This window comes from Panulirus ornatus, chromosome 21 (assembly GCF_036320965.1).
Source record: "Panulirus ornatus isolate Po-2019 chromosome 21, ASM3632096v1, whole genome shotgun sequence".
NCBI lineage: Eukaryota > Metazoa > Arthropoda > Malacostraca > Decapoda > Palinuridae > Panulirus > Panulirus ornatus.
Genome location: NC_092244.1, coordinates 5,076,917 through 5,102,853, shown reverse-complemented (window position 1 = coordinate 5,102,853; position 25,937 = coordinate 5,076,917). Strand labels below are relative to the sequence as shown.

The window sequence follows — 25,937 nt, the reverse complement described above, 5'->3', positions numbered from 1 at the left end:
GAAGGTAGTTGAACCTTCTACAACGTAGGAAGAATTATGAAGTAAAAAAAGAATCTCATGATTATATCATTAATTAATGGTTATCTTAGGCTACTTAGTAAGTGTGCTTCTGTAAGCAGTTTATACATTCGTGTATATAAATGCACACATCACGCATGTCTTACTTTAATTTTTGTATATTTATAACGATTATATATATATATATATATATATATATATATATATATATATATATATATATATATATATATATATATATATATATATATATATATATATGTAAAGGGAAAAAGAGCCAAAGTATTTGAAACCCAGTGGTCATCCAGCGTAGCATTCTCGAAATTATTTTTATTTACATTCATTTTTTTAAAACAGTGTATTTTCTGTAAATATATGGCATCTAATCAATTACATTTTACCAAGATACACTTCGTTTCAAATGAAAAGTCTACATGATAGTCTAGCCCACGACAACATGAGCCATTTCGGACACATTGACATGACAGCTGAAGTAAAATCGGATATTTCTAGGGAAATATCATCTTTCGCAATTCATTTATTCTTACTCCATTTCAATTATACAGCTTCCAATACAAAGCTGAATTAGTGGTTATAATATTTTTGCCATTACAGATGATTATGAAAGGTAATTAAGGTAATATATATGGGAAAATGTGTTGGACACGTCAGCTTGTTGATGTAAATCGGAGTGGTCCAGCCTTCTCGGGACCAAATACACGGCCACACAAGTTGTTTGGGGAATTACTTAAAATTTTTTCATCTGCAAAGGAGCCAAGGACAAGAACCTTGAATAATGGTAAGTTGTACGAGAGGCTCGGATCCTAGCATGATGAAATGTACTAATATTATGATAGTTATAAAGGTTTTTCAGCCGGTGGGATGTTTGGATCAGCTGGCTCATCTGTCACCTAGGTAGAAATTTACATCATCATTTACTACGTAAATTATGTCCGTTGATTTGCTTAGACTCAATCGTTGTTACCATGATTTGTTTTGTGACATATTAGGCCTTGGTGAATGATTGTATTAGACTTTTCATGAGTGTATCAGTGAAGGTGTACTCCAGCCCTCGACTGTACTTACTGTAACGCCTATTTTGGCTCACTTCACAGCCTCTGCTTTCATCCATGCACTAGTGATATCTTTATAAGGGCGATATCTGTACTTTTGTGCCTTATTTTATGCTTGTTATTTCATTACAGTGTATTGTACGAGAATGCACATGAAATGCATGAGTATATAGTATTCATGTTTTTCCATATGTATTTAGCAGTACCTTGAATAACGAAGTTGGTAATGGTTTCCACAAGGTGTTACTGGCTGCAGCAGTGTGTACTAGGAGTGGCAAGGCTCTGGTGTCACGGCAGTTTGTTGAGATGACAAAGTCGCGCATTGAGGGCCTCCTTGCTGCTTTCCCAAAGTTAATGACTGGTGGACGTCAGCACACCTTTGTGGAGACTGAGTCTGTTCGTTATGTCTACCAACCCTTGGACCGGCTCTACATGTTGCTTATTACAACACGTGCATCAAATATTCTTGAAGATCTGGAAACTCTGCGACTTTTCTCCCGTGTGGTGAGTTACGTTGTTAATGATAAGTAGTTTTTGGCCAATAAACAGTGAGACTGTAAATTGCAGTTCACGTTTATATAAAATTTTGTACTGAAGTATTAATATTAAATCCTTGTAAAGATGAGTGATCATGGTAAATCACACCAGTATAAAGTTTTTTGTTAAAGTACAGTTGATACCTAAAGATCTGCCCATTGTTTATAGATTTTAATCTGATATTAGTCATCCAGAAACATGCTTTAAGTATTGCTGCTGGCAAGAGTGCAGTTTGGGAGGTATGCAAAGGCAATAGATATGGGAAGTACAGGTACTATATTAAAAGTATTTATTTCTTAAATCTGCAAACTTCTGTCACCTGTAGTTCAATGCATCCGTAATTACTACAATTTGGATCATAAGTTTCCACCAAATTATCCCAGTAAGTGTTGATTGAATATTTTTATGCATTTACAAAATTAGAACATGTAAACATTCATTACATGTATAAAAACACTGTTTAAGGTTGCAATATATTCAGACCATAATTGTTGGGTCATTTATTTAAAAAATCTATACAGTTCTGAACTCTAAACATTCCTTGGTGCCAAAGATCATGAATTTTCAGTATTCTACCTGAAGTATATATTTAGTAAGCCCTGATCGGTATTAAGTAAGTAAAGAAAATGATTACCCTGAACCAGTACAGTATTTGTTAGATGATAGTTGTAAAAGCTTCACTTATTGCATCACTTACGTGGAATAGTTTTGAAATGTTAGGCTGGAACATTCACTAGAAGCGTTAGGTAGAAGTAGTCAGTAGGGACATTAGATAGGAGCCTTAGAAAACACTGCACTGGAGTTGCCCTCTGCCTGTAGTCTATTAAGGGTGAAGCACTAAAGGCTGAGAAGTAGCACTAGAATTCAACAGTTATGAATGGTCATATGCCATGGCCACCTCCTCCAAGGAGTTCCCAAGGGGAATGGGCATTGGAGATGTAGATAGATAGGTTAGAAAATATTGGTTTTGGCACATAACATTTCTCTTGGTATTTGATGTAGATACTTAGATAAACACTCAACGTTGCCTTTTGTCAACTGATGTGTTTTGTTCATTGACTGATGATTTAAAGTCTGGTCACAGCCTCTATAATGATGTGTAAAGGCATATAGCATATTGACAGCATTAACTTCAAGAATGTGTTTTATAGAAACTATTTATTTGTATACTAATTTTTGTTTTAGTTCCACTTGTATGCATTATTGAATCAAGTGGCAGCTGCTATTTCTCAAGTTATTATTTGAATGGACCATCATGCAGGTGCTTCAATTTTAAGATGAGAAAAACTTTGATTGGCCTGTTTGGATATCAGTCCTCATACAGCTTTGCTTGTAATCTTTAGCATTTTAGATTGTTAGAATACAGTTCTTCAAATATTTATTTTCAGATCCCAGAATACTGTCGTAGTATGGAAGAGAGTGAAGTACTTGACAAAGCTTTTGATCTCATCTTTGCATTTGATGAGATTGTGGCCTTAGGTTATCGGGAGTCTGTCAACTTAGCTCAGATTCGCACATTTGTAGAAATGGATTCACATGAAGAAAAGGTTTACCGAGCTGTTCGTGAGACTCAGGAGAGAGAGGCGCGCACAAAAATGAAGGTAGGATGAAAAGTGACTCAAGTTTGGTTGTTTTTTCTTAAGAGTTTACAGTTCTTACTGCTTTTTACTGTGTAATTTCTTCTTGACTATAAGCTGTAGTAAAACTATTGGTTGTTTAAGAGATATGATGAGAATGGTACATATCGTATGTTTTTATTTCTTCCTACAGGAGAAAGCCAAGGAGCTTCAGCGCAAACGAGTTGAAGAAATGAAGCGAGGGAGTAAGACTCAAGGTTACTCTGGTGGCAGCAGTGGAGGTTTTGGTGTGTCTGGAGGTTTTGGAGGCAATTCAGGAAGTAACTTCACACCACCTACTGAGACCATCACAGCTTGCACACAGGTATGCCTGGTTAACAAAGTTTATAAGCCAGCTGTAGTTAGCTGATTTTCAAATGAATGATGAGACTAGCCTGTGGGTAAGATTGCATGTTGTTCCTGACCCATGACAGGGCATCTAAAAGCTTACTACAGGAAGTACTGTCACGTCAGCCATGCAAAGTTCCTGGATTGATCAATCAGCCCACAGGTTTTAAGTGTCAAGGACCATAGCTTATCATACAGATACATTACTGTGAGCAGTCAGAAGTGGCAGGAACTCATCCCACTATATATTGTTACACTGAAGTTCACAGTGGCATTACAAGATGCATTTTCACATATATGTAGCTTTTTCTGTAATGTATTTGGTAAGTTTCTATTAAGTATCATTTTAAAAAAGAGTGACTTTAATTGCATGTGCTGTATTGGCAAAAACAGCTTTTAATATTTTCTCAAACTTATAAGGTAATATATATTTTGTGGGAGCTGATTTTGCAGAACTCGGGACCCAAGCTCCAGCCTCTCAGGCATGCTCAGTTCTGTGAGGTAGACCTTTAGTTTCCTTGGTTCAGATAGGTAAAAATAAGAGCAGTGGAAATGAATATCAGAAAAGCAGTGCATGAAATAGACATTCTATTTGGAGGTCAGAATTTGACTCAGACTCACAGAGTCACTTGTGCATAGATATTGAATTATTGATTAGGGATTTAAACAAGCTTGTGAAATGCAGTGCTCATATTATGATTCCTGCCACTTGGTCTACAAGTCATCATTTGATGATTCTTATCATTTACTAAAGTATAATGTAAAACTTCAGAAGCATATTCTAGTCTAAGCTTAATGTAGTATGTGAACAGATTGCTGGATAATTCTTAATCCTTATCCAAGTTTGTGTATGCATAATTGTATGTGTATTCTTATGTGCAAGAATGGGAAAAAATATAAGATACACGACTAGTTCATTAAAGATTTTTATTGGGGAGTAGAGGATATTTTGCTTAAGAAGCTGGGTGTTTTCTGTTGGGATTCAGCTGCTGTGATTGAACAAGACTGGGTACATTTTTCTTTTATATTGTCACAATATAGGATTAAATCTTTTCACAAAAATTTATTTTCTTTGACTAAGAAATAACCAAATCTGTTGACATGTAAATTGTAATTGTGTATCGTAGAGTATCTTTCACGTTTTTACTGATTGCTAAGTTTTCTGGCCATAGGAGACAAGACCACCCACCATAAAGCCAGCTGGACCCAACCGAGCCATGAAATTAGGCAGCAAAGCTAAGGATGTGGACTCTTTTGTGGATCAACTTAAATCTGAAGGAGAGCGTGTTGTGTCCTCCACAGAATCTGTCTCCAAGATGGCTCCAATCATCACCCCACAAGTGGATGTGGAGGCGTGAGTTTCTTTTTAACTTATTGATATTATAATTGTGACACAAGAATTGTTTTAAGGGGAAGGGCTTTCCAAACTTGCCTTGTAACTGCAGTCACCATCAAATATGGATGCTGGTACGAAATGCACATTTCTTTGTTTCAAGGTAGAATATGCTCAAATTTGTATTGGAGCTACTTAATCGAAATGGTTGACCTATTTGAGAAATGTTTTGTTTTGCCAAGGCTAATTTTGTCTGAAGTTAACATAAAAAGCTCCTCTGAAATTGTTAAGTCAGTTTGAACCAGACTTGGGAGAGATGGCCCTTTGGAGGGATCTTTTTAGAATTATTTTTAGTGATTGGGACCGCCATCCAAGTTGGCTGTTGTCCTTAAAGGTAGAAATCTCTTCATTTTTATTGTTTATTATACTTATTCACTGTTTCCTGCATCAGCGAGGTATCACCAAAAAACAAAGAATGGCCCATCCACTCATATACACATATTTAATATATGTTTTATTATACTTTGTCGCTGTCTCCTGCGTTAGCGCAGGGAAACAGACGAAAGAATGGCCCAACCAACCCACATACACATGTATATACATACACTTCCACACACGCATATATACATGCCCATACATTTCAGCGTATACATATATATATATATACATACACAGACATATACATATATACACATGTACATAATTCATATTTGCTGCCTTTATTCATTCCTGTTGCCACCCTGCCCCACATGAAATGACAACCCCCTCCCCCCCGCATGCACGCGAGGTAGTGCTAGAAAAAGACAACAAAGGCCACAACCATTCACACTCATTCTCTAGCTGTCATGTATAATGCACCGAAACCTCAGCTCCCTTTCCGCAACCAGGCCCCACAAAATATTCCATGGTTTACCCCTGACACTTCACATGCCCTAGTTCAGTCCATTAACAGTATGTCGACCCCAGTATACCACATCGTTCCAATTCACTCTGTTCCTTGCATGCCTTTCACCCTCCTGCATGTTCAGGCCCCAATCGCTCAGAATCTTTTTCACTCCATCCTTCCACCTCCAATTTGGTCTCCCACTTCTTGTTCCCTCCAACTCTGACACATATATCTTCTTTGTCAATCTTTCCTCACTCATTCTCTCCATGTGACCAAACCATTTCAATACACCCTCTTCTACTCTCTCAACCACACACTTTTTATTACCACACATCTCTCTTACCCTTTCATTACTTACTTGATCAAACAACCTCACACCACATATTTTCCTTAAACATCTCATTTCCAACACATCCACCCTCCTCTGCACAACCCTATCCATAGCCCATGCCTTGCAACCATATAACATTGTTGGAACCACTATTCCTTCAAACATACCCATTTTTGCTTTCCGAGATAATGTCCTCGCCTTCCACACATTCTTCAACACTCCCAGCACTGTGGTCCCCTCCCCCACCCTGTGACTCACTTCCGTTTCCATGGTTCCATCTGCTGCCAAATCCACTCCCAGATATCTAAAACACTTCTCTTCCTCCAGATTTTCTCCATTCAAACTTACCTCCCAATTGACTTGTCCCTCAACCCAACTGTACCTAATAACCTTGCTTTTATTCACATTTACTCTCAGCTTTCGTTTTTCACACTTTACCAAACTCAGTCACCAGCTTCTGCAGTTTCTCACCCAAATCAGCCACCAGCACTGTATCATCAGCAAACAACAACTGACTCACTTTCCAAGCCCTCTCATCTACAACAGACTGCATACTTGCCCCTCTCTCCAAAACTCTTGCATTCACCTCAATAACAACCCCATCCATAAGGGAGATGGCGATTAAGTATAATGAATAAAGAAAAATATGTATTTTTATTTGTTATACTTAATCCCTGGGCATAGGGGAAAAAGAATACATCCCATGTACTCCCTGCGTGTCATAGGGGGAGGGAGTGAGGGGCTGGAAATCCTCTCATCCAGTTTTTTATTTAAGAAGGAACAGAGATGGGGGCTAAGTGAGGATTTTCCCTCTTAGGCTCAGTCCTCTGTTCTTAATGCTACCTTGATAATGCAAGAAATGGCGAATATGTATAAAAAAAAAAGAAATATATTAATTGGTGCATACTGACTTCTGAAATGATATTTATTGGTATTGCAGAGTACACATTGTTATGGCAGAAGATGTAGTTGTGCGTGCAGGTAGGGATGGAGGTTTACAGAACATGGAAGTGCAGGGTATCCTAAAGCTACGTATCTCAGATCCAGACCATGGCTTCATCAAGGTTCAGGTAGGGCTATTCCATAAGGTTGAAATATATATTGTATTCAGGGTTGTACTTTGTTTTTCCCAGTTTGAGTAAGTTATTATCAATTAACCCTTTTGAAAAAAATAAAGCCTGACCTCTACATATGCCCTCATTCAACCCATTGACAGCATGCTGCTCCCTCTGCTTTCAGTCTCTCCAATTTACTCCACCCCATGCACGACTCACAGCCACATGCATATTCAAGCTCTGATCACTCAAAGCCTCTTTCATCTTCTCCTATGTCCCCTTTCTTCTGACATGTTTACCTTCATATTCAGCCTTTCCCTATATTCAAAACATTTCAGCATGCACTCTTCACCTCTCTCATAATACTGTTACCACTACACCTCTCTCATACCCTGCCATTCTTACTGAATCAACCATCCTTTCACCACATTTTGTCCACAGACATTTTATTTTCAACCAATCCACCTGTATCCATGCTGTCTTCTCTAGGAACCATGCTTCTTATCCATACAACTCTGTTGGAATCACTGTATCATCAAACATAGCTACCTTTTTTCTTATAGACAGTGTATTGACATCTCTTTGCACACTCCTCATTGCACTATGGACCTTAGGCTCCCCTCCCTTTTTTAGCTTCTGCCCCTTCCTCTTGACCTCCTGCCACTTTTTCTTGCATAATTATCAATCTCTTCCTTTCAGATCAGAGGCCAAATGTCTCAAGGGTAAAGTCTCACTTTCACTTGGGTATGCTCTCTGATTTTTATGGTTATGCTCTCTAATTTTTGTAGGGCTCAGTCTAGATGTTAGATATGTGGGTTTTAGAATATGAAAAACCATTTCTTTGCAGGTGTGGGAGGCAAAGATTTTTGAACATCCATGTATTTTCCCATTCCCTTTCTTTTTGCAAAGCCATTTCTTGAGTCATTTCAACAACAGCCCTAAAGCACAAACTCCAGTAGGTAGTGACTGATGAGGTTAGAAAGTGGGAAGGTGATGCCTGCACCTCTGATCAGTGACACACTAAGTCTGGGTAGGGTGATGTATGGTTTTTGGCTGCACATGAACAAGAATTTACTAGCCTCATGTAATGTTATCGGGATCAAAGAGGGTGAAATCAAGGTCAGTTTGCCCCGTTCTAGGGGTAAAGTAGTGTTTTGACTCCCAGTTAGCGTGTGATTTCTCTAATGTTCATTGGTTATTTCTTTCAAGATAGAAAGGATTTTCATCCTTTGATTTTTCTTTTTCTTTTTCAGGTTGATAACACTGACAGTAGACCAGTTCAGGTGCAGACACACCCAAATGTAGACAGAGACCTATGGCGCTCTTGTGGACAGATTGGAATGAAAATTTCAAATAAACCATTCCCACATAACACAGATGTAGGTGTACTCAAGTGGCGCATCCAAACATCAGACGACAGTCATGTTCCTCTCTCTAGTAAGTTGGTATATGATTTTATTTTTGGTAAATTAATAGCTGATTGATATTTAGCCATTTTGTCTGCATCTTTGCATGGTATTAAGGCAGTGAAACAAGATATCAGTTCTAAACAGTTGTTTAAAGAGCTCCTTCTTAATGGTAAAGAAAGTTCAAGAGGTGGGGCATCATGAGTTTGGGATTCTCTCTCTCCCCATATTGTACAAATAGGTGATTACACAATACTTTGTTAGATGTCCTACCCCATCTACATCTTTATCAACTTGCCCATGATTTGTACATACTTCCTGTCTGTTTGGAATCTTGTGTAAGGTGTTGCTCATTTTTTGTGATGTTGCTTTCATGGATTTGTTTCTTTCCAAGAAGTTTGTGGATATGTATATTAATTGTCTTGCTTGCCGTTATCAGTTTTTGCAGCCAAAACTTTTTAGAAAGAAAATTGAACTTTGCTACTGTACTATTAATGTACAAAAAATTAAGGAAGTTTTTGATGTTATTTGCCTTTTGTGTTTGCTGTTTCTGTTTGACAGCAGATATTCCTGAACAATTCTATGATTTTCTTCAGTATTTCATGTTTAAGCTGCCAGTCATTTTTACCATTCGTAGTAATTACTGCCTCACCAAGTTTACATGTATGTGGTTGCCTAGTTGAATGAACATACCTTTTTGATATGATGTCAGTCTGAATGTATTGCTATTTTATTCATTTGCTTTGCTTTTTCTCTAGTCAACTGTTGGCCTCAAGAGAATGGTGCAGGAGGGTGTGATGTCAACATAGAGTACAACTTAGAGAACCGTGAGATGCAGCTCAATGAAGTCACCATAACCATTCCCTTAGCCCCAGGGGCACCTCCACCAATTGTCAATGAATGTGAGGGTGAACATGAGTATGATCGGGGTCATTGTGCCCTAGTTTGGCGTATCCCAGTCATTGACAAGACAGCTCCAACTGCATCCATGGACTTCACAGCACGTGGTGCTCCAGATAATTTCTTCCCAGTGCGTGTCAACTTCACTTCTACACGGCTGTATTGTGACCTTAAGGTTGGTTACTCAGTGTATTTTGTAATGATTTAAGTTACCTTGATACAGGTTGGCATGAGTGTGAATTTCGAAGGCAGAGAACTTAAAGGAAGTTAAGTATTTGAGATTCCGAGAAGTGGATGGATCTATGAGAGCTTAAGTGAATTAAAGGGTAGGTGTGGGCGCAAAGTCCTGGTTGTACTGAGAAATGTGTAGAAAAGGAGGTCATTGTGTAAAAGGGTAGGGACTAGTATGGTTGATGCAATAGTACTCATAACAGTTTTGTATGGGTGCTGCTTTTGGGCTCTGAATGCAGAAATACAGAAGATGGATGTGTTGTGAATGAAATGTTTTAAGACTGTAAGTGGTGTGAGGTTTAAATAGTGCTGTTGCCACTCTTTATCTGCAAAATTGCTTTTATGGGCAGCTAAAGATACAATAAGTGATAAAGTATTTGGCAAGAAAACAGCTTAAGATCCCTTTTTCAGTATTGCACTCTTTATATCTTTATAAGTTTGCTTGCCTGTCTATCAATGGCGTATCTAGGGTATGGCTAGTAGGGGAGGTCCCCTGGGAGCCACTTGAAGGGTGGGCGCCACTCAACAGTTTTGTTTTTTGACATATGCTACCCGATTGACATTTTTGATGGTTTGGTTTTGTGAGATGAAAAAGAAACTTGCCTACTTTTCCCCTATAGTAATATTTTCCTACTATCATTTCCATTGCTGCTTCTCCGACGTTACGATTTTGATCAAATAAGTATTTAACTTTAAATTTTTTAGAGTTTATATGAATTTAAGTTTAGCCAAACTCTTCAACAGTTTATGATTACACTGTATATATTTTTATATACATCCACTGCATGTACATTTTTAATCAAGCCAGGGGCACAATGTCACTGCTTGCCATAGGTGCTATTTCCCCTAGATACACTCCTGAATAGTTAGGGGTATTTTTTAGCTCAAAATACTTTTTCTTTCAAAACTGAAAGATGAGATATTCAAACACTTCTATGCTTGAAATAATCTAGGACAATATATCATAATGCTCTCATTTACTTGATACATACTCATTAAATACGATGCAATGGGGCAGAAATATTTTAAAATTGACTTCATTTAGCAGCTTAATAAAGTCTCATTAAGAGGACTAAACAGAGGTAAACAGAGAAGAGGTAGTGAAAGCTTTGCCGAAGATGAAAGCCGGCAAGGCAGCAGGTTTGGATGGTATTGCAGTGGAATTTATTAAAAAAGGGGGTGACTGTATTGTTGACTGGTTGGTAAGGTTATTTAATCTATGTATGACTCATGGTGAGGTGCCTGAGGATGGGCGGAATGCGTGCATAGTGCCATTGTACAAAGGCAAAGGGGATAAGAGTGAGTGCTCAAATTACAGAGGTATAAGTTTGTTGAGTATTCCTGGTAAATTATATGGGAGGGTATTGATTGAGAGGGTGAAGGCATGTACAGAACATCAGATTGGGGAAGAGCAGTGTGGTTTCAGAAGTGGTAGAGGATGTGTGGATCAGGTGTTTGCTTTGAAGAATGTATGTGAGAAATACTTAGAAAAGCAAATGGATTTGTATGTAGCATTTATGGATCTGGAGAAGACATACGATAGAGTTGATAGAGATGCTCTGTGGAAGGTATTAAGAATATATGGTGTGGGAGGAAAGTTGTTAGAAGCAGTGAAAAGTTTTTATCGAGGATGTAAGGCATGTGTACGTGTAGGAAGAGAGGAAAGTGATTGGTTCTCAGTGAATGTAGGTTTGCGGCAGGGGTGTGTGATGTCTCCATGGTTGTTTAATTTGTTTATGGATGGGGTTGTTAGGGAGGTAAATGCAAGAGTTTTGGAAAGAGGGGCAAGTATGAAGTCTGTTGGGGATGAGAGAGCTTGGGAAGTGAGTCAGTTGTTGTTCGCTGATGATACAGCGCTGGTGGCTGATTCATGTGAGAAACTGCAGAAGCTGGTGACTGAGTTTGGTAAAGTGTGTGATAGAAGAAAGTTAAGAGTAAATGTGAATAAGAGCAAGGTTATTAGGTACAGTAGGGTTGAGGGTCAAGTCAATTGGGAGGTGAGTTTGAATGGAGAAAAACTGGAGGAAGTGAAGTGTTTTAGATATCTGGGAGTGTATCTGGCAGCGGATGGAACCATGGAAGCGGAAGTGGATCATAGGGTGGGGGAGGGGGCGAAAATTCTGGGGGCCTTGAAGAATGTGTGGAAGTCGAGAACATTATCTCGGAAAGCAAAAATGGGTATGTTTGAAGGAATAGTGGTTCCAACAATGTTGTATGGTTGCGAGGCGTGGGCTATGGATAGAGTTGTGCGCAGGAGGATGGATGTGCTGGAAATGAGATGTTTGAGGACAATGTGTGGTGTGAGGTGGTTTGATCGAGTGAGTAACGTAAGGGTAAGAGAGATGTGTGGAAATAAAAAGAGCGTGGTTGAGAGAGCAGAAGAGGGTGTTTTGAAGTGGTTTGGGCACCTGGAGAGAATGAGTGAGGAAAGATTGACCAAGAGGATATATGTGTCGGAGGTGGAGGGAACGAGGAGAAGAGGGAGACCAAATTGGAGGTGGAAAGATGGAGTGAAAAAGATTTTGTGTGATCGGGGCCTGAACATGCAGGAGGGTGAAAGGAGGGCAAGGAATAGAGTGAATTGGAGCGATGTGGTATACCGGGGTTGACGTGCTGTCAGTGGATTGAATCAAGGCATGTGAAGCGTCTGGGGTAAACCATGGAAAGCTGTGTAGGTATGTATATTTGCGTGTGTGGACGTATGTATATACATGTGTATGGGGGGGTTGGGCCATTTCTTTCGTCTGTTTCCTTGCGCTACCTCGCAAATGCGGGAGACAGCGACAAAGTATAATAAAATAAATATAAATATAAGAGGACTAAACATTATTTTAACACCATATTTGTATTCAGCATGAAAAATACTTCCTATAATGAGTTTTTAAAGGAAACCCTTTTTTTTTTTTTTTTTTTTTTTGAGAAAATACCAAATACTGAAGGCTATTAATAGTTCAGGGTATTGTTTAGCTCCAAAAACTTTTTCTTTCAAATTTGAAAGATAAGATATGCTAACATTTCTATACTTGAAATAATCATGGAAAATATGATGCTCTCAGTTACCGATACATACCCAGTAAATATGATGCAAAGGAACAGAAGATATTTTAAAATTGACTTCATTTAGTATCTTAAATGAATGTCATAAAGATGACTAAACGATATTTTAACACCAGATTTGTATTCACCATAAAAAAATACTTCTCGTGATTAGATTTTAAAGGAAATCTATTTTTCTGCCAAAAATATTTTTTTGCCAAAGGATATTTTTTACCTCAAAAAACTTTTTGTCTTAAAATTGAAAGATAGCATATTCAAACACTTCTGTTCTTGAAATAACCATGGAAATATATCATAATGCTCTTATTTACTGATACATTCCTTGTAAATATGAGGCAAAGGATCAGAAAATATTTAAAATTAATTCATTTAACAGCTTAATTGAATGTCATAAAGATGACTAAACAATATTTTAACACCAGAATTGTATTCAGCGTGAAAAATGCTTCATACAATGAGTTTTTAAAGGAAATATATTTTTCTTACAAGAATGCCAAATTTTGAAGAGTATTTTTTACCACAAAAATTTTTGTTTCAAAATTGAAAGATAATATATTCAAACACTTTATACTTGAAATAATCATGAAAATATATCATAATGCTCTCAGTTACCAATACATACCCAGTAAATATGATGGAAAGCAAAAAATATTTTGAAATTGACTTCATTTAGGAGCTTAAATGAATGTCATAAAGATGACTATATGATATTTTAACACCAGATTTCAATTCAGCATGATGAATACTTGTTATAATGAGTTTTTAAAGGAAATCTATTTTTCTGACAAAAATGCCAGGGTATTTTTTACATCAAATAACTTTTTGTTTCAAAATTGAAAGATAAGATATTCAGACACTTCTATACTTGAAATAATAATGGAAAATATATCATAATGCTCTCAGTTACCAATACATACCCAGTAAATACGATGCGAAGGATCAGAAAATATTTTGAAATTGATTTCATTTAACAGCTTAAATGAATGTCATAAAGATGACTTAAGGATATTGTAACACCAATTTGTATTCAGCATGAAAAATAGTTATGATGAGTTTTTAAAAGGAAATCTGTTTTTCTGAGAAAAATGCTAAAAATTGAAGGTGATAAATAGTTCAGTTAATTTTTTACCTCAAAAAACTTTTTGTTTTAGAATTGAAAGATTGGATATTCAAACACTTCTGTACTTGAAATAATTATAGAAAATATATCGTAATGCTCTCAGTTACCGATACATACCCAGTAAATACGATGGAAAGGAGCAGAAAATATTTTGAAATTCACTTCATTTAGCAGCTTAAATGAATGTCATAAAGATGACTAAATGATATTCTAACACCAAATTTGTATTCAGCTTGAAAAATACTTCTTATAATGAGTTTTTAAAGGAAATTGTTTTTCTGACAAAGCCAAAAATTGAAGGTTATTTATATTTAGTTCAGGGTATTTTTTACCTCAAAAACTTTTTGTTTCAAAATTTAAAGATAAGATATTCAAACCCTTCCATACTTGAAATAATCATGGAAAATATATCATAATGCTCTCAGTTACCAATACATACCCGGTAAATACGATGCAAAGGAGCAGAAAATATTTTGAAATAGACTTCATTTAACAGCTTAATTGAATGTCATAAAGACGACAAACTAATATTTTAACACCAGATTTATATTCAGCATGAAAAATGCTCCTATGGTGAGTTTTTAAAGGAAATCTATTTTTCTGACAAAAATGCCAAAAATTGAAGGTATTTTTTACCTCAAAAAACTTTTTTGTTTCAAAATTTATAGATAAGATATTCAAACACTTCCATACTTGAAATAATCATGGAAAATATGTCATAATACTCTCAGTTACCGATACATAACCGGTAAATACGATGCAAAGGAGCAGAAAATATTTTGAAATTGACTTCATTTAACAGCTTAATTGAATGTCATAAAGACAACAAAATGATATTTTTAACACCAAATTTATATTCAGCATGAAAAATGCTCCTTATTATGAGTTTTTAAAGGAAATCTACTTTTCTGCCAAAAATGCCAAAAATTGAAGGTAATATCAGGGTATTTTTTACCTAAAAAAAACTTTTTGTTCCAAAATTGAAAGATAAGATATTCAAACACTTCTATACTTGAAATATATCATAATGCTCTCAGTTACCGATACATACCCGGTAAATACGATGCAAAGGACCCGAAAATATTTTGAAATTGACTTCATTTAACAGCTTAATTGAATGTCATAAAGATGACAAAATGATATTTTAATACCAGATATGTATTCAGCTTGATAATGCTTCTTATAATGAGTTTATAAAGGAAATCTATTTTTATGACAAAAATGCTTATATTTGAAATAATCATGAAAAATATATCATAATGCTCTCAGTTACCGATACATGCTCACTAAGATGCGAAGAAACATAAATATTTTAAAATTGACTTCATTTAACGGCTTGATTAGGTGTCATTAAGAGGACTAAACATTATTTTAACACCCGATTTGTATTCAGCATGAAAAATACTACTTAAAATGAATTTTTAAAGGAAATCTTATTTCTGAGAAAAATACCAAAAATTGAAGGTAATAGTTACAGTGGCATTTCTAGGGTATGGGAGGTATGGCAGGTGACCTGGGTGCCACTTGAAGGGGGGCGCCACTCAACAGGTTTGTTTTTTGAAAGATGCGCCAACTTTTCAACTATAGTAATATTTTGCTACTATCAGTTGCATTACCGTTTCTATGTTACAATTTTGATCAAATAAGTCTTTAAGTCTTTAAGAGTTTATGTAAATATAAGTTTGGCCTAACTCTTCAACAGTTTATAATTTTCTTTCTTTTCTTTCAAACTATTCGCCATTTCCCGCATTAGCGAGGTACCGTTGAGAACAGAGGACTGGACCTTTAAGGGAATATCCTCACCTGGCCCCCTTCTCTGTTCCTTCTTTTGGAATCAAGCCAGGGGCACAATTTCAGTGCTTGCCATAGGTGCTATTTCCCCTAGATATGCCCCTGCTGTCTGTTCCTGAAATGTGTAGAAAAGGAGGTCCTTTTATTTATAATTTGAATAGACATAGAAATTGTAAAGTTGATAAAGAAGCATTAAGTGAATGTAAGTGATTCAGTGAACCTACAGAAATTGAATGATTTTTTTTAATTTATGCAGAGTTTAGTGATGGTCAAGCACATGTTGATTGTACATCACTGAAATGTTTGTATTCATTAACACTGTTTCTGCTTTGGGTATCAAGGTTGCTGTAAGCTGGTACATCACAGGAGGGATGTTAAGTGTTTGAACTTATTCTTCGCTTCAAATCATTGATTATTGCTTAGTGAAGATACGTTATTCAGAACTAGTTGTGGTATGGAATGCTCTTGATTGATTTCTTTCTCTGTGTGTTTGGTCTGCTTCCATCCATAGCAAGAATCTGAAATTCTGTACATCACTTATGTTTTTCTAGACCCCAGCAGTTTGATTTTCTTTTTTGTGGTAAATGTGTTATCTCTTGATGAATGGATAAGTTCAGATTTTTCCCATCAGGGTCATCCCTGAGATAATCAAAAATACTCATGTTTTGTGTTATGGACTATGAGTGTTCTTGTTATGTCCCACCAATACATGTATGATGTATGTTGGACATTATGCCAGCATCCCTATATCTTTTTGCCTTTGGATGCTTTATTGTTACCATGATAACTCAGTAATGTAAGACAAAAGAAACCTCCTACTTACGATGTGAATACTACTTGAACAAGACCAGTAACTTTATCATTAAAACTTAATTATTATATGTATGTATATATTCATATATATATTATATGTATATATATATATGCATGATTCACTTCCGCTTCCATGGTTCCATCCGCTGCCAGATACACTCCCAGATATCTAAAACACTTTACTTCCTCCAGTTTTTCTCCATTCAAACTTACCTCCCAATTGACTTGACCCTCAACCCCACTGTACCTAATAACCTTGCTCTTATTCACATTTACTCTTAACTTTCTTCTATCACACACTTTACCAAACTCAGTCACCAGCTTCTGCAGTTTCTCACATGAATCAGCCACCAGCGAACAACAGCTAGCAACAACTGACTCACTTCCCAAGCTCTCTCATTCACAACAGACTTCATACTTGCCCCTCTTTCCAAAACTCTTGCATTCACCTCCCTCACAACCCCATCCATAAACAAATTAAACAACCATGGAGACATCACACACCCCTGCCACAAACCTACATTCACTGAGAACTAATCACTTTCCTCTCTTCCTACACGTACACATGCCTTACATCCTCGATAAAAACTTTTCACTGCTTCTAACAACTTGCCTCCCACATCATATATTCTTAATACCTTCCACAGAGCATCTCTATCCACTCTATCATATGCCTTCTCCAGATCCATAAATGCTACATACAAATCCATTTGCTTTTCTAAGTATGTCTCACATACATTCTTCAAAGCAAACACCTGATCCACACATCTTCTACCACTTCTGAAACCACACTGCTCTTCCCCAATCTGATGTTCTGTACATGCCTTCACCCTCTCAATCAATACCCTCCCATATAATTTACCAGGAATACTCAACAAACTTATACCTCTGTAATTTGAGCACTCACTCTTATCCCCTTTGCCTTTGTACAATGGCACTATGCACGCATTCCGCCAATCCTCAGGCACCTCACCATGAGTCATACATACATTGAATAACCTTACCAACCAGTCAACAATACAGTCACCCCCTTTTTTAATAAATTCCACTGCAATACCATCCAAACCTGCTGCCTTGCCGGCTTTCATCTTCCGCAAAGCTTTTACTACCTCTTCTCTGTTTACCAAATCATTTTCCCTAACCCTCTCACTTTGCACACCACCTCGACCAAAACACCCTATATCTGCCACTCTATCATCAAACACATTCAACAAACCTTCAAAATACTCACTCCATCTCCTCACATCACCACTACTTGTTATCACCTGCCCATTTGCGCCCTTCACTGAAGTTCCCATTTGCTCCCTTGTCTTACGCACTTTATTTACCTCCTTCCAGAACATCTTTTTATTCTCCCTAAAATTTAATGATACTCTCTCACCCCAACTCTCATTTGCCCTCTTTTTCACCTCTTGCACCTTTCTCTTGACCTCCTGTCTCTTTCTTTTATACATCTCCCACTCAATTGCATTTTTTCCCTGCAAAAATCGTCCAAATGCCTCTCTCTTCTCTTTCACTAATAATCTTACTTCTTCATCCCACCACTCACTACCCTTTCTAATCAACCCACCTCCCACTCTTCTCATGCCACAAGCATCTTTTGCGCAATCCGTCACTGATTCCCTAAATACATCCCATTCCTCCCCCACTCCCCTTACTTCCATTGTTCTCACCTTTTTCCATTCTGTACTCAGTCTCTCCTGGTACTTCCTCACAGTCTCCTTCCCAGGCTCACTTACTCTCACCACCCTCTTCACCCCAACATTCACTCTTCTTTTCTGAAAACCCATACAAATCTTCACCTTAGCCTCCACAAGATAATGATCAGACATCCCTCAGTTGCACCTCTCAGCACATTAACATCCAAAAGTCTCTCTTTCGCGCGCCTGTCAATTAACACGTAATCCAATAATGCTCTCTGGCCATCTCTCCTACTTACATACGTATATTTATGTATATCTCGCTTTTTAAACCAGGTATTCCCAATCACCAGTCCTTTTTCAGCACATAAATCTACAAGCTCTTCACCATTTCCATTTACAACACTGAACACCCCATGTATACCAATTATTCCCTCAACTGCCACATTACTCACCTTTGCATTCAAATCACCCATCACTATAACCCGGTCTCGTGCATCAAAACCACTAACACACTCATTCAGCTGCTCCCAAAACACTTGCCTCTCATGATCTTTCTTCTCATGCCCAGGTGCATATGCACCAATAATCACCCATCTCTCTCCATCAACTTTCAGTTTTACCCATATTAATCGAGAATTTACTTTCTTACATTCTATCACATACCCCCACAACTCCTGTTTCAGGAGTACTGTTACTCCTTCCCTTGCTCTTGTCCTTTCACTAACCCCTGACTTTACTCCCAAGACATTCCCAAACCGCTCTTCCCCTTTACCCTTGAGCTTCATTTCACTCAGAGCCAAAACATGCAGGTTCCTTTCCTCAAACATACTACCTATCTCTCCTTTTTTCACATGTTGGTTACATCCACACACATTTTGACACCCCAATCTGAGCCTTCAAGGAGGATGAGCACTCCCCGCGTGACTCCTTCTGTTCCCCATTTTAGAAAGTCAAAAATACAAGGAGGGTAGGATTTCTGGCCCCCCCCGCTCATAGGGCGGGGGAGGGGGCGAAAATCCTGGGAGCCTTGAAGAATATGTGGAAGTCGAGAACATTATCTCGGAAAGCAAAAATGGCTATGTTTGAAGGAATAGTTGTTCCAACAATGTTGTATGGTTGCGAGGTGTGGGCTATGGATAGAGTTGTGTGCAGGAGGGTGGATGTGCTGGAAATGAGATGTTTGAGGACAATGTGTGGTGTGAGGTGGTTTGACCGAGTAAGTAATGTAAGGGTAAGAGAGATGTGTGGAAATAAAAAGAGTGTGGTTGAGAGAGCAGAAGAGGGTGTTTTGAAATGGTTTGGGCACATGGAGAGAATGAGTGAGGAAAGATTGACCAAGAGGATATATGTGTCGGAGGTGGAGGGAACGAGGAGAAGTGGGAGACCAAATTGGAGGTGGAAAGATGGAGTGAAAAAGATTTTGTGTGATTGGGGCTTGAACATGCAGGAGGGTGAAAGGAGGGCAAGGAATAGAGTGCATTGGATGGATGTGGTATACCGGGGTTGACGTCCTGTCATTGGATTGAATCAGGGCATGTGAAGCGTCTGGGGTAAACCATGGAAAGTTGTGTGGGGCCTGGATGTGGAAAGGGAGCTGTGGTTTCGGGCATTATTGCATGACAGCTAGAGACTGAGTGTGAACGAATGGGGCCTTTGTTGTCTTTTCCTAGTGCTACCTCGCACACATGAGGGGGGAGGGGGATGGTATTCCATGTGTGGCGAGGTGGCGATAGGAATGAATAAATGCAGACAGTGTGAATTGTGTGCATGGGTATATATGTATGTGTCTGTGTGTGTATATATATGTGTACATTGAGATGTATAGGTATGTATATTTGCGTGTGTGGACGTGTATGTATATACATTGTGTAAGGGGGTGGGTTGGGCCATTTCTTTCGTCTGTTTCCTTGCGCTACCTCACAAACACGGGAGACAGCGACAAAGCAAAGTAAAATAAAATAAATAAATAATATATGCATATGGTAAATAGAGAAGAGGTAGTAAAAGCTTTACGGAAGATGAAAGCCGGCAAAGCAGCAGGTCTAGATGGCATTGCAGTGGAATTTATTGAAAAAGGGGGTGACTGTATTGTTGACTGGTTGGTAAGGTTATTTAATGTATGTATGATTCATGGTGAGGTGCCTGAGGATTGGCAGAATGCTTGCATAGTGCCATTGTACAAAGGCAAAGGGGATAAGAGTGAGTGTTCAAATTACAGAGGTATAAGTTTGTTGAGTATTCCTGGTAAATTATGTGGGAGGGTATTGATTGAGAGGGTGAAGGGATATACAGAGCATCAGATTGGGGAAGAGCAGTGTGGTTTCAGAAGTGGTAGAGGATGTGTGGATCAGGTGTTTGCTTTGAAGAATGTATGCGAGAAATACTTAGAAAAGCAAATGGATTTGTATGTAGCATTTATGGATCAAGTCAATTGGGAGGTGAGTTTGAATGGAGAAAAACTGGAGGAAGTGAAGTGTTTTAGATATCTGGGAGTGGATCTGTCAGCGGATGGAACCATGGAAGCGGAAGTGGATCATAGGGTGGGGGAGGGGGCGAAAATTTTGGGAGCCTTGAAAAATGTGTGGAAGTCGAGAACATTATCCCGGAAAGCAAAAATGGGTATGTTTGAAGGAATAGTAGTTCCAACAATGTTGTATGGTTGCGAGGCGTGGGATATGGATAGAGTTGTGCACAGGAGGATGGATGTGCTGGAAATGAGATGTTTGAGGACAATGTGTGGTGTGAGGTGGTTTGATCGAGTAAGTAACGTAAGGGTAAGAGAGATGTGTGGAAATAAAAAGAGCGTGGTTGAGAGAGCAGAAGAAGGTGTTTTGAAATGGTTTGGGCACATGGAGAGAATGAGTGAGGAAAGATTGACCAAGAGGATATATGTGTCGGAGGTGGAGGGAACGAGGAGAAGAGGGACACCAAATTGGAGGTGGAAAGATGGAGTGAAAAGGATTTTGTGTGATCGGGGCCTGAACATGCAGGAGGGTGAAAGGAGGGCAAGGAATAGAGTGAATTGGAGCGATGTGGTATACAGGGGTTGACGTGCTGTCAGTGGATTGAATCAAGGCATGTGAAGCGTCCGGGGTAAACCATGGAAAGCTGTGTAGGTATGTATATTTGCGTGTGTGGACGTGTGTATGTACATGTGTATGGGGGGGGGTTGGGCCATTTCTTTCGTCTGTTTCCTTGCGCTACCTCGCAAACGCGGGAGACAGCGACAAAGTATAAAAAAAAAAAAAAAAAAAAAATTTATGGATCTGGAGAAGGCATATGATAGAGTTGATAGAGATGCTCTTTGGAAGGTATTAAGAATATATGGTGTGGGAGGCAAGTTGTTAGAAGCAGTGAAAAGTTTTTATCGAGGATGTAAGGCATGTGTACGTGTAGGAAGAGAGGAAAGTGATTGGTTCTCAGTGAATGTAGGTTTGCGGCAGGGGTGTGTGATGTCTCCATGGTTGTTTAATTTGTTTATGGATGGGGTTGTTAGGGAGGTGAATGCAAGAGTTTTGGAAAGAGGGGCAAGTATGCAGTCTGTTGTGGATGAGAGAGCTTGGGAAGTGAGTCAGTTGTTGTTCGCTGATGATACAGCGTTGGTGGCTGATTCATGTGAGAAACTGCAGAAGCTGGTGACTGAGTTTGGAAATGTGTGTGAAAGAAGAAAGTTAAGAGTAAATGTGAATAAGAGCAAGGTTATTAGGTACAGTAGGGTTGAGGGTCAAGTCAATTGGGAGGTAGGTTTGAATGGAGAAAAGCTGGAGGAAGTGAAGTGTTTTAGATATCTGGGAGTGGATCTGGCAGCGGATGGAACCATGGAAGCGGAAGTGAATCATAGGGTGGGGGAGGGGGCGAAAATTCTGGGAGCCTTGAAGAATGTTTGGAAGTCGAGAACATTATCTCGGAAAGCAAAAATGGGTATGTTTGAAGGAATAGTGGTTCCAACAATGTTGTATGGTTGCGAGGCGTGGGCTATGGATAGAGTTGTGCACAGGAGGGTGGATGTGCTGGAAATGAGATGTTTGAGGACAATATGTGGTGTGAGGTGGTTTGATCGAGTAAGTAATGTAAGGGTGAGAGTGATGTGTGGAAATAAAAAGAGTGTGGTTGAGAGAGCAGAAGAGGGTGTTTTGAAATGGTTTGGTCACATGGAGAGAATGAGTGGGGAAAGATTGACCAAGAGGATATATGTGTCAGAGATGGAGGGAACGAGGAGAAGTGGGAGACCAAATTGGAGGTGGAAAGATGGAGTGAAAAAGATTTTGAGTGATCGGGGCCTGAACATGTAGGAGGATGAAAGGCATGCAAGGAATAGAGTGAATTGGAACGATGTGGTGTACCGGGGTCGACGTGCTGTCAATGGATTGAACCAGGGCATGTGAAGCGTCTGGGGTAAACCATGCAAAGTGTGTGGGGCCTGGATGTGGAAAGGGAGCTGTGGTTTCGGTGCATTATTACATGACAGCTAGAGACTGAGTGTGAACGGATGGGGCCTTTGGTGTTTTTCCTAGCGCTACCTCGCACACATGATGGGGGAGGGGGTTGTTATTCCATGTGTGGCGGGGTGGCGATGGGAACAAATAAAGGCAGACAGTATGAATTATGTACATGTGTATATATGTATATGTCTGTGTGTGTATATATATGTGTACATTGAGATGTATAGGTATGTATATTGTGCGTGTGTGGACATGTATGTATATACATGTGTATGTGGGCGGGTTGGGCCATTCTTTCGTCTGTTTCATTACGCTACCTCGCTAACGCGGGAGACAGCGACAAAGCAAAATGAAAATGAATAAATGAATATATGCATATATATGTGTACATGTGTATGTGAGAAGATCTGTCTTTCTTCATCAGTTTCCTGGTGCTGCCTCGATAACATGGGAAACAGTGATCAAATATAAAGAAATATCTGTTGAATTTCTCAGAATGTGGAACAATGGATAGATCACCAGAGATGAATTTATATGCATTGAATTACCATATTGTTTACTGTGCATTTAAGTGATCATTTGCATTTTCTCTTACAGGTCTTAGGTGTAGTCAGCACCTCAGATGGGGCACCTGTTGCTTTCTCCCAGGAGGTGTTACTGAAAACCAATGTTTATGAGATTGACTAGAACCTCCTGTGGCGTGATTGGAGTGCACAATTGTTGTTGGAGTTCCATTACATTTTTCAAATTACTTACCAGAAAGGCTGCTTTACAAATGGTCATCTGAAATCAAACAGATCATCCCAAGTCACCAAACAAATTCTGATGAGTTTGGACATGCTGAACATATTCACAACTTAGGTTGGTAAAGTCATAGAAAGTTTAGTATAAGAATTACTTGTGCCTTTATTTGTCCCCTTCAGATTTCCCTTTTAACTTTCTCTTTATGAATGGCAACTTTTTAAGTAATTTCAGAGGAATGTGTGTATAAAACAAATACTTTTTTCTCTCTCTTGTACTTTAGCTCGTATTATTTCTCCAAGTGGTTGACATTTTTGTTACTGGTAACCAGCTCCAACATAATTTTTTTTTGTTTATTATATTTAAAATTTTCTTGTAAAGTCAAGTAGGAAATTTTATTCATGAGATATTGGTAAGATGACTGCTTGAAAGTAAATCGATAAAATCTCATGGTTTACTGAATGAATATGGAATAAAACAATTTGAGTTGGGTTGTGTTTTTTGAATAAAAAAAAATATGTTGGATGCCTAATGAAAGTATGTAGCTCTAAATTTAAGTTCTTCTTTTCCAGATTTCTTTCTATTATCTTTCACACCATGAATGGCATCTCTTTGTGTAAATTTTGATGGTCATGTGCAAAATATTTACTTTTCTGTCCCTGTTTTACTTTTAATCTTGATAGATTTCAGAAAGGTTGAGATATTTGTTACTGGTAACCAGCTTCCACATTGTTTTATTTATTAAGGACTTTTTATATTTAAAATTTTCTAGAGAAGCCAAGTAGATTGTAGGACTTCTTTTTCCTGAAATGTCAGTAAGATGGCTGCTTGAAAGTAAATGAAGGTGCATTCATAGTGAATACTTACTGGGCAGTATTTAGATATGATCAAGCTATTAGCCATTAATTTTTTTTAGTGGAACTAATGTATCTAAGTCTATTCCATGCACTTTCTCTAATTTGTGTGAAAGTGACAAGTAGTGACAATTTGCTTGTTACATAAATATGTTTAAGATAAGGCGAAAGTAAAAAGTGTTATTAAAGTTTCCCATGCTGATTCCAATTCACATTATTCCTCACACGCTGAGGAATTGCATGGGTTGTCCCATTTTGCATAGCGTATTCTGATTTAGTGACAGTTCGTTGAAATGTAATTTGTAAAAGTTCTTCAAACCAAATAACCCTGAAAGCCCACCCTTTAAACAGAGATGGGTAGTCAGTACCATCAGATGCACAGAATTAGGAACATTGTGAACTATAGTTTGTTCATTTGATAGTAATATCTTGACATTTCCAAAGTTGCGTTCCATTGTTAGGAGTATGGGTAAACTTTGTATATAGTTAAAGTATTCATTTGCCAATGACAAAATCCTCATGAGCTTAATTAGAAAATAATACTTTTGGCATATCTAAATATTGTTTTCAATATATATATTCTGAATTAAAGTTATGAAAATTTTACTCGTTTCATTGTAATGTACGTATAGAATGATAGAATCTCATGGTTTATTAAATACTTAAGCTATAAAACCATTTGGGTGTGTTTACTGGATCAAAGGAAAATGTATTAGATACCAAATTGAAAATTGCTTAAAAGTAAGAAGTTCTGGCATAGTAAAGTGGTAAATAAGAAGACTGGGATCTAGTTATGATAAAGTTAATGCCAAGATGTACAGTAGGAATTGTGTACTGCAATTTGATTGAATAATATCGTAAAAGGAGACTAACTTTAGTGAAGATATGTGTATTTACACTTACAGAAATGTACATGATGAGAAAGGGTTTACAAACAGTGGTTCAGGAAACACCAAATGTAAGCAAGAAAAAAAAATTAAAGAAAATGAATGAATTTGATGAGGATAATGCTTTGGAATATATTAACAAAGAGGATGCTGAAGAAAAGAGGTTCTCCAAGAGCATTAAATGCTTTTTGTTAGAGTAGTTGGTTGCATTCATCAACTTGTGTTTAAATACACACTGTCTCCAGTCCAGTGCTTCAAACTTTAGCACTTGTGACTGCAAATATTGCTCAGGCATATCTACATGACCATAGTCCTTTGTTTGCCCTGTTTTATATGGATAAGTGTTGGATGAGCACAGGGCAAAATCGGTTGACCTTGATAATTTTGTGCATGAGTGAAGTAAGTACTTTAGCTTCTGTGTGATCACCTAGCTATACTTTAATCTATATAATAGCTTTTGGGATTGGAAACAAGGAAAAATTGATCATTACAGAGAACATAATAGTTGTAATGTTGCTGAAATTGTTTGTAAACTGATATACAGTACTGGGAAAATAAAACTCCACAGGTTGTTACAATTTTTTCGATCCTCTATCAGGGACCCTTGGCAGTATTGATATCTGTGATTCAGTAAAATTCTTAAATATGCAGCTGCTCAGCCTCAAAAGTGCTGGATTCAAGACTAAGAGTTTAAAGCATATACAATTACAAACTTCAAAAGTGACCTACATGACGGCTTCTCACACTTGCTCTGCAAGTGAGGTTGATTCCTTGATGAAGTGAAGGCTGAATCATATTCCCTTGTTCATTACCTAAGGAGGTACCAGGTGGTGAGAAAACTTAAGCAACAACAAT

General features: G+C 38.0%; 1 protein-coding gene across 1 annotated transcript; it reads left to right on the top strand.

Moving 5' to 3' along the window:
* The first annotated feature begins 685 nt into the window (after nt 1-685).
* On the top strand, nt 686-24,798 carry deltaCOP (coatomer subunit delta). Its single transcript, XM_071675534.1, has 9 exons — nt 686-817; nt 1,332-1,595; nt 3,017-3,229; nt 3,399-3,569; nt 4,765-4,946; nt 7,083-7,212; nt 8,451-8,634; nt 9,362-9,678; nt 23,198-24,798. The coding sequence occupies exons 1-9, from the start codon at nt 815-817 to the stop codon at nt 23,285-23,287; spliced, it is 1,554 nt and encodes a 517-aa protein (XP_071531635.1). The 5' UTR covers nt 686-814; the 3' UTR covers nt 23,288-24,798.
* Nucleotides 24,799-25,937: the final 1,139 nt, after the last annotated feature.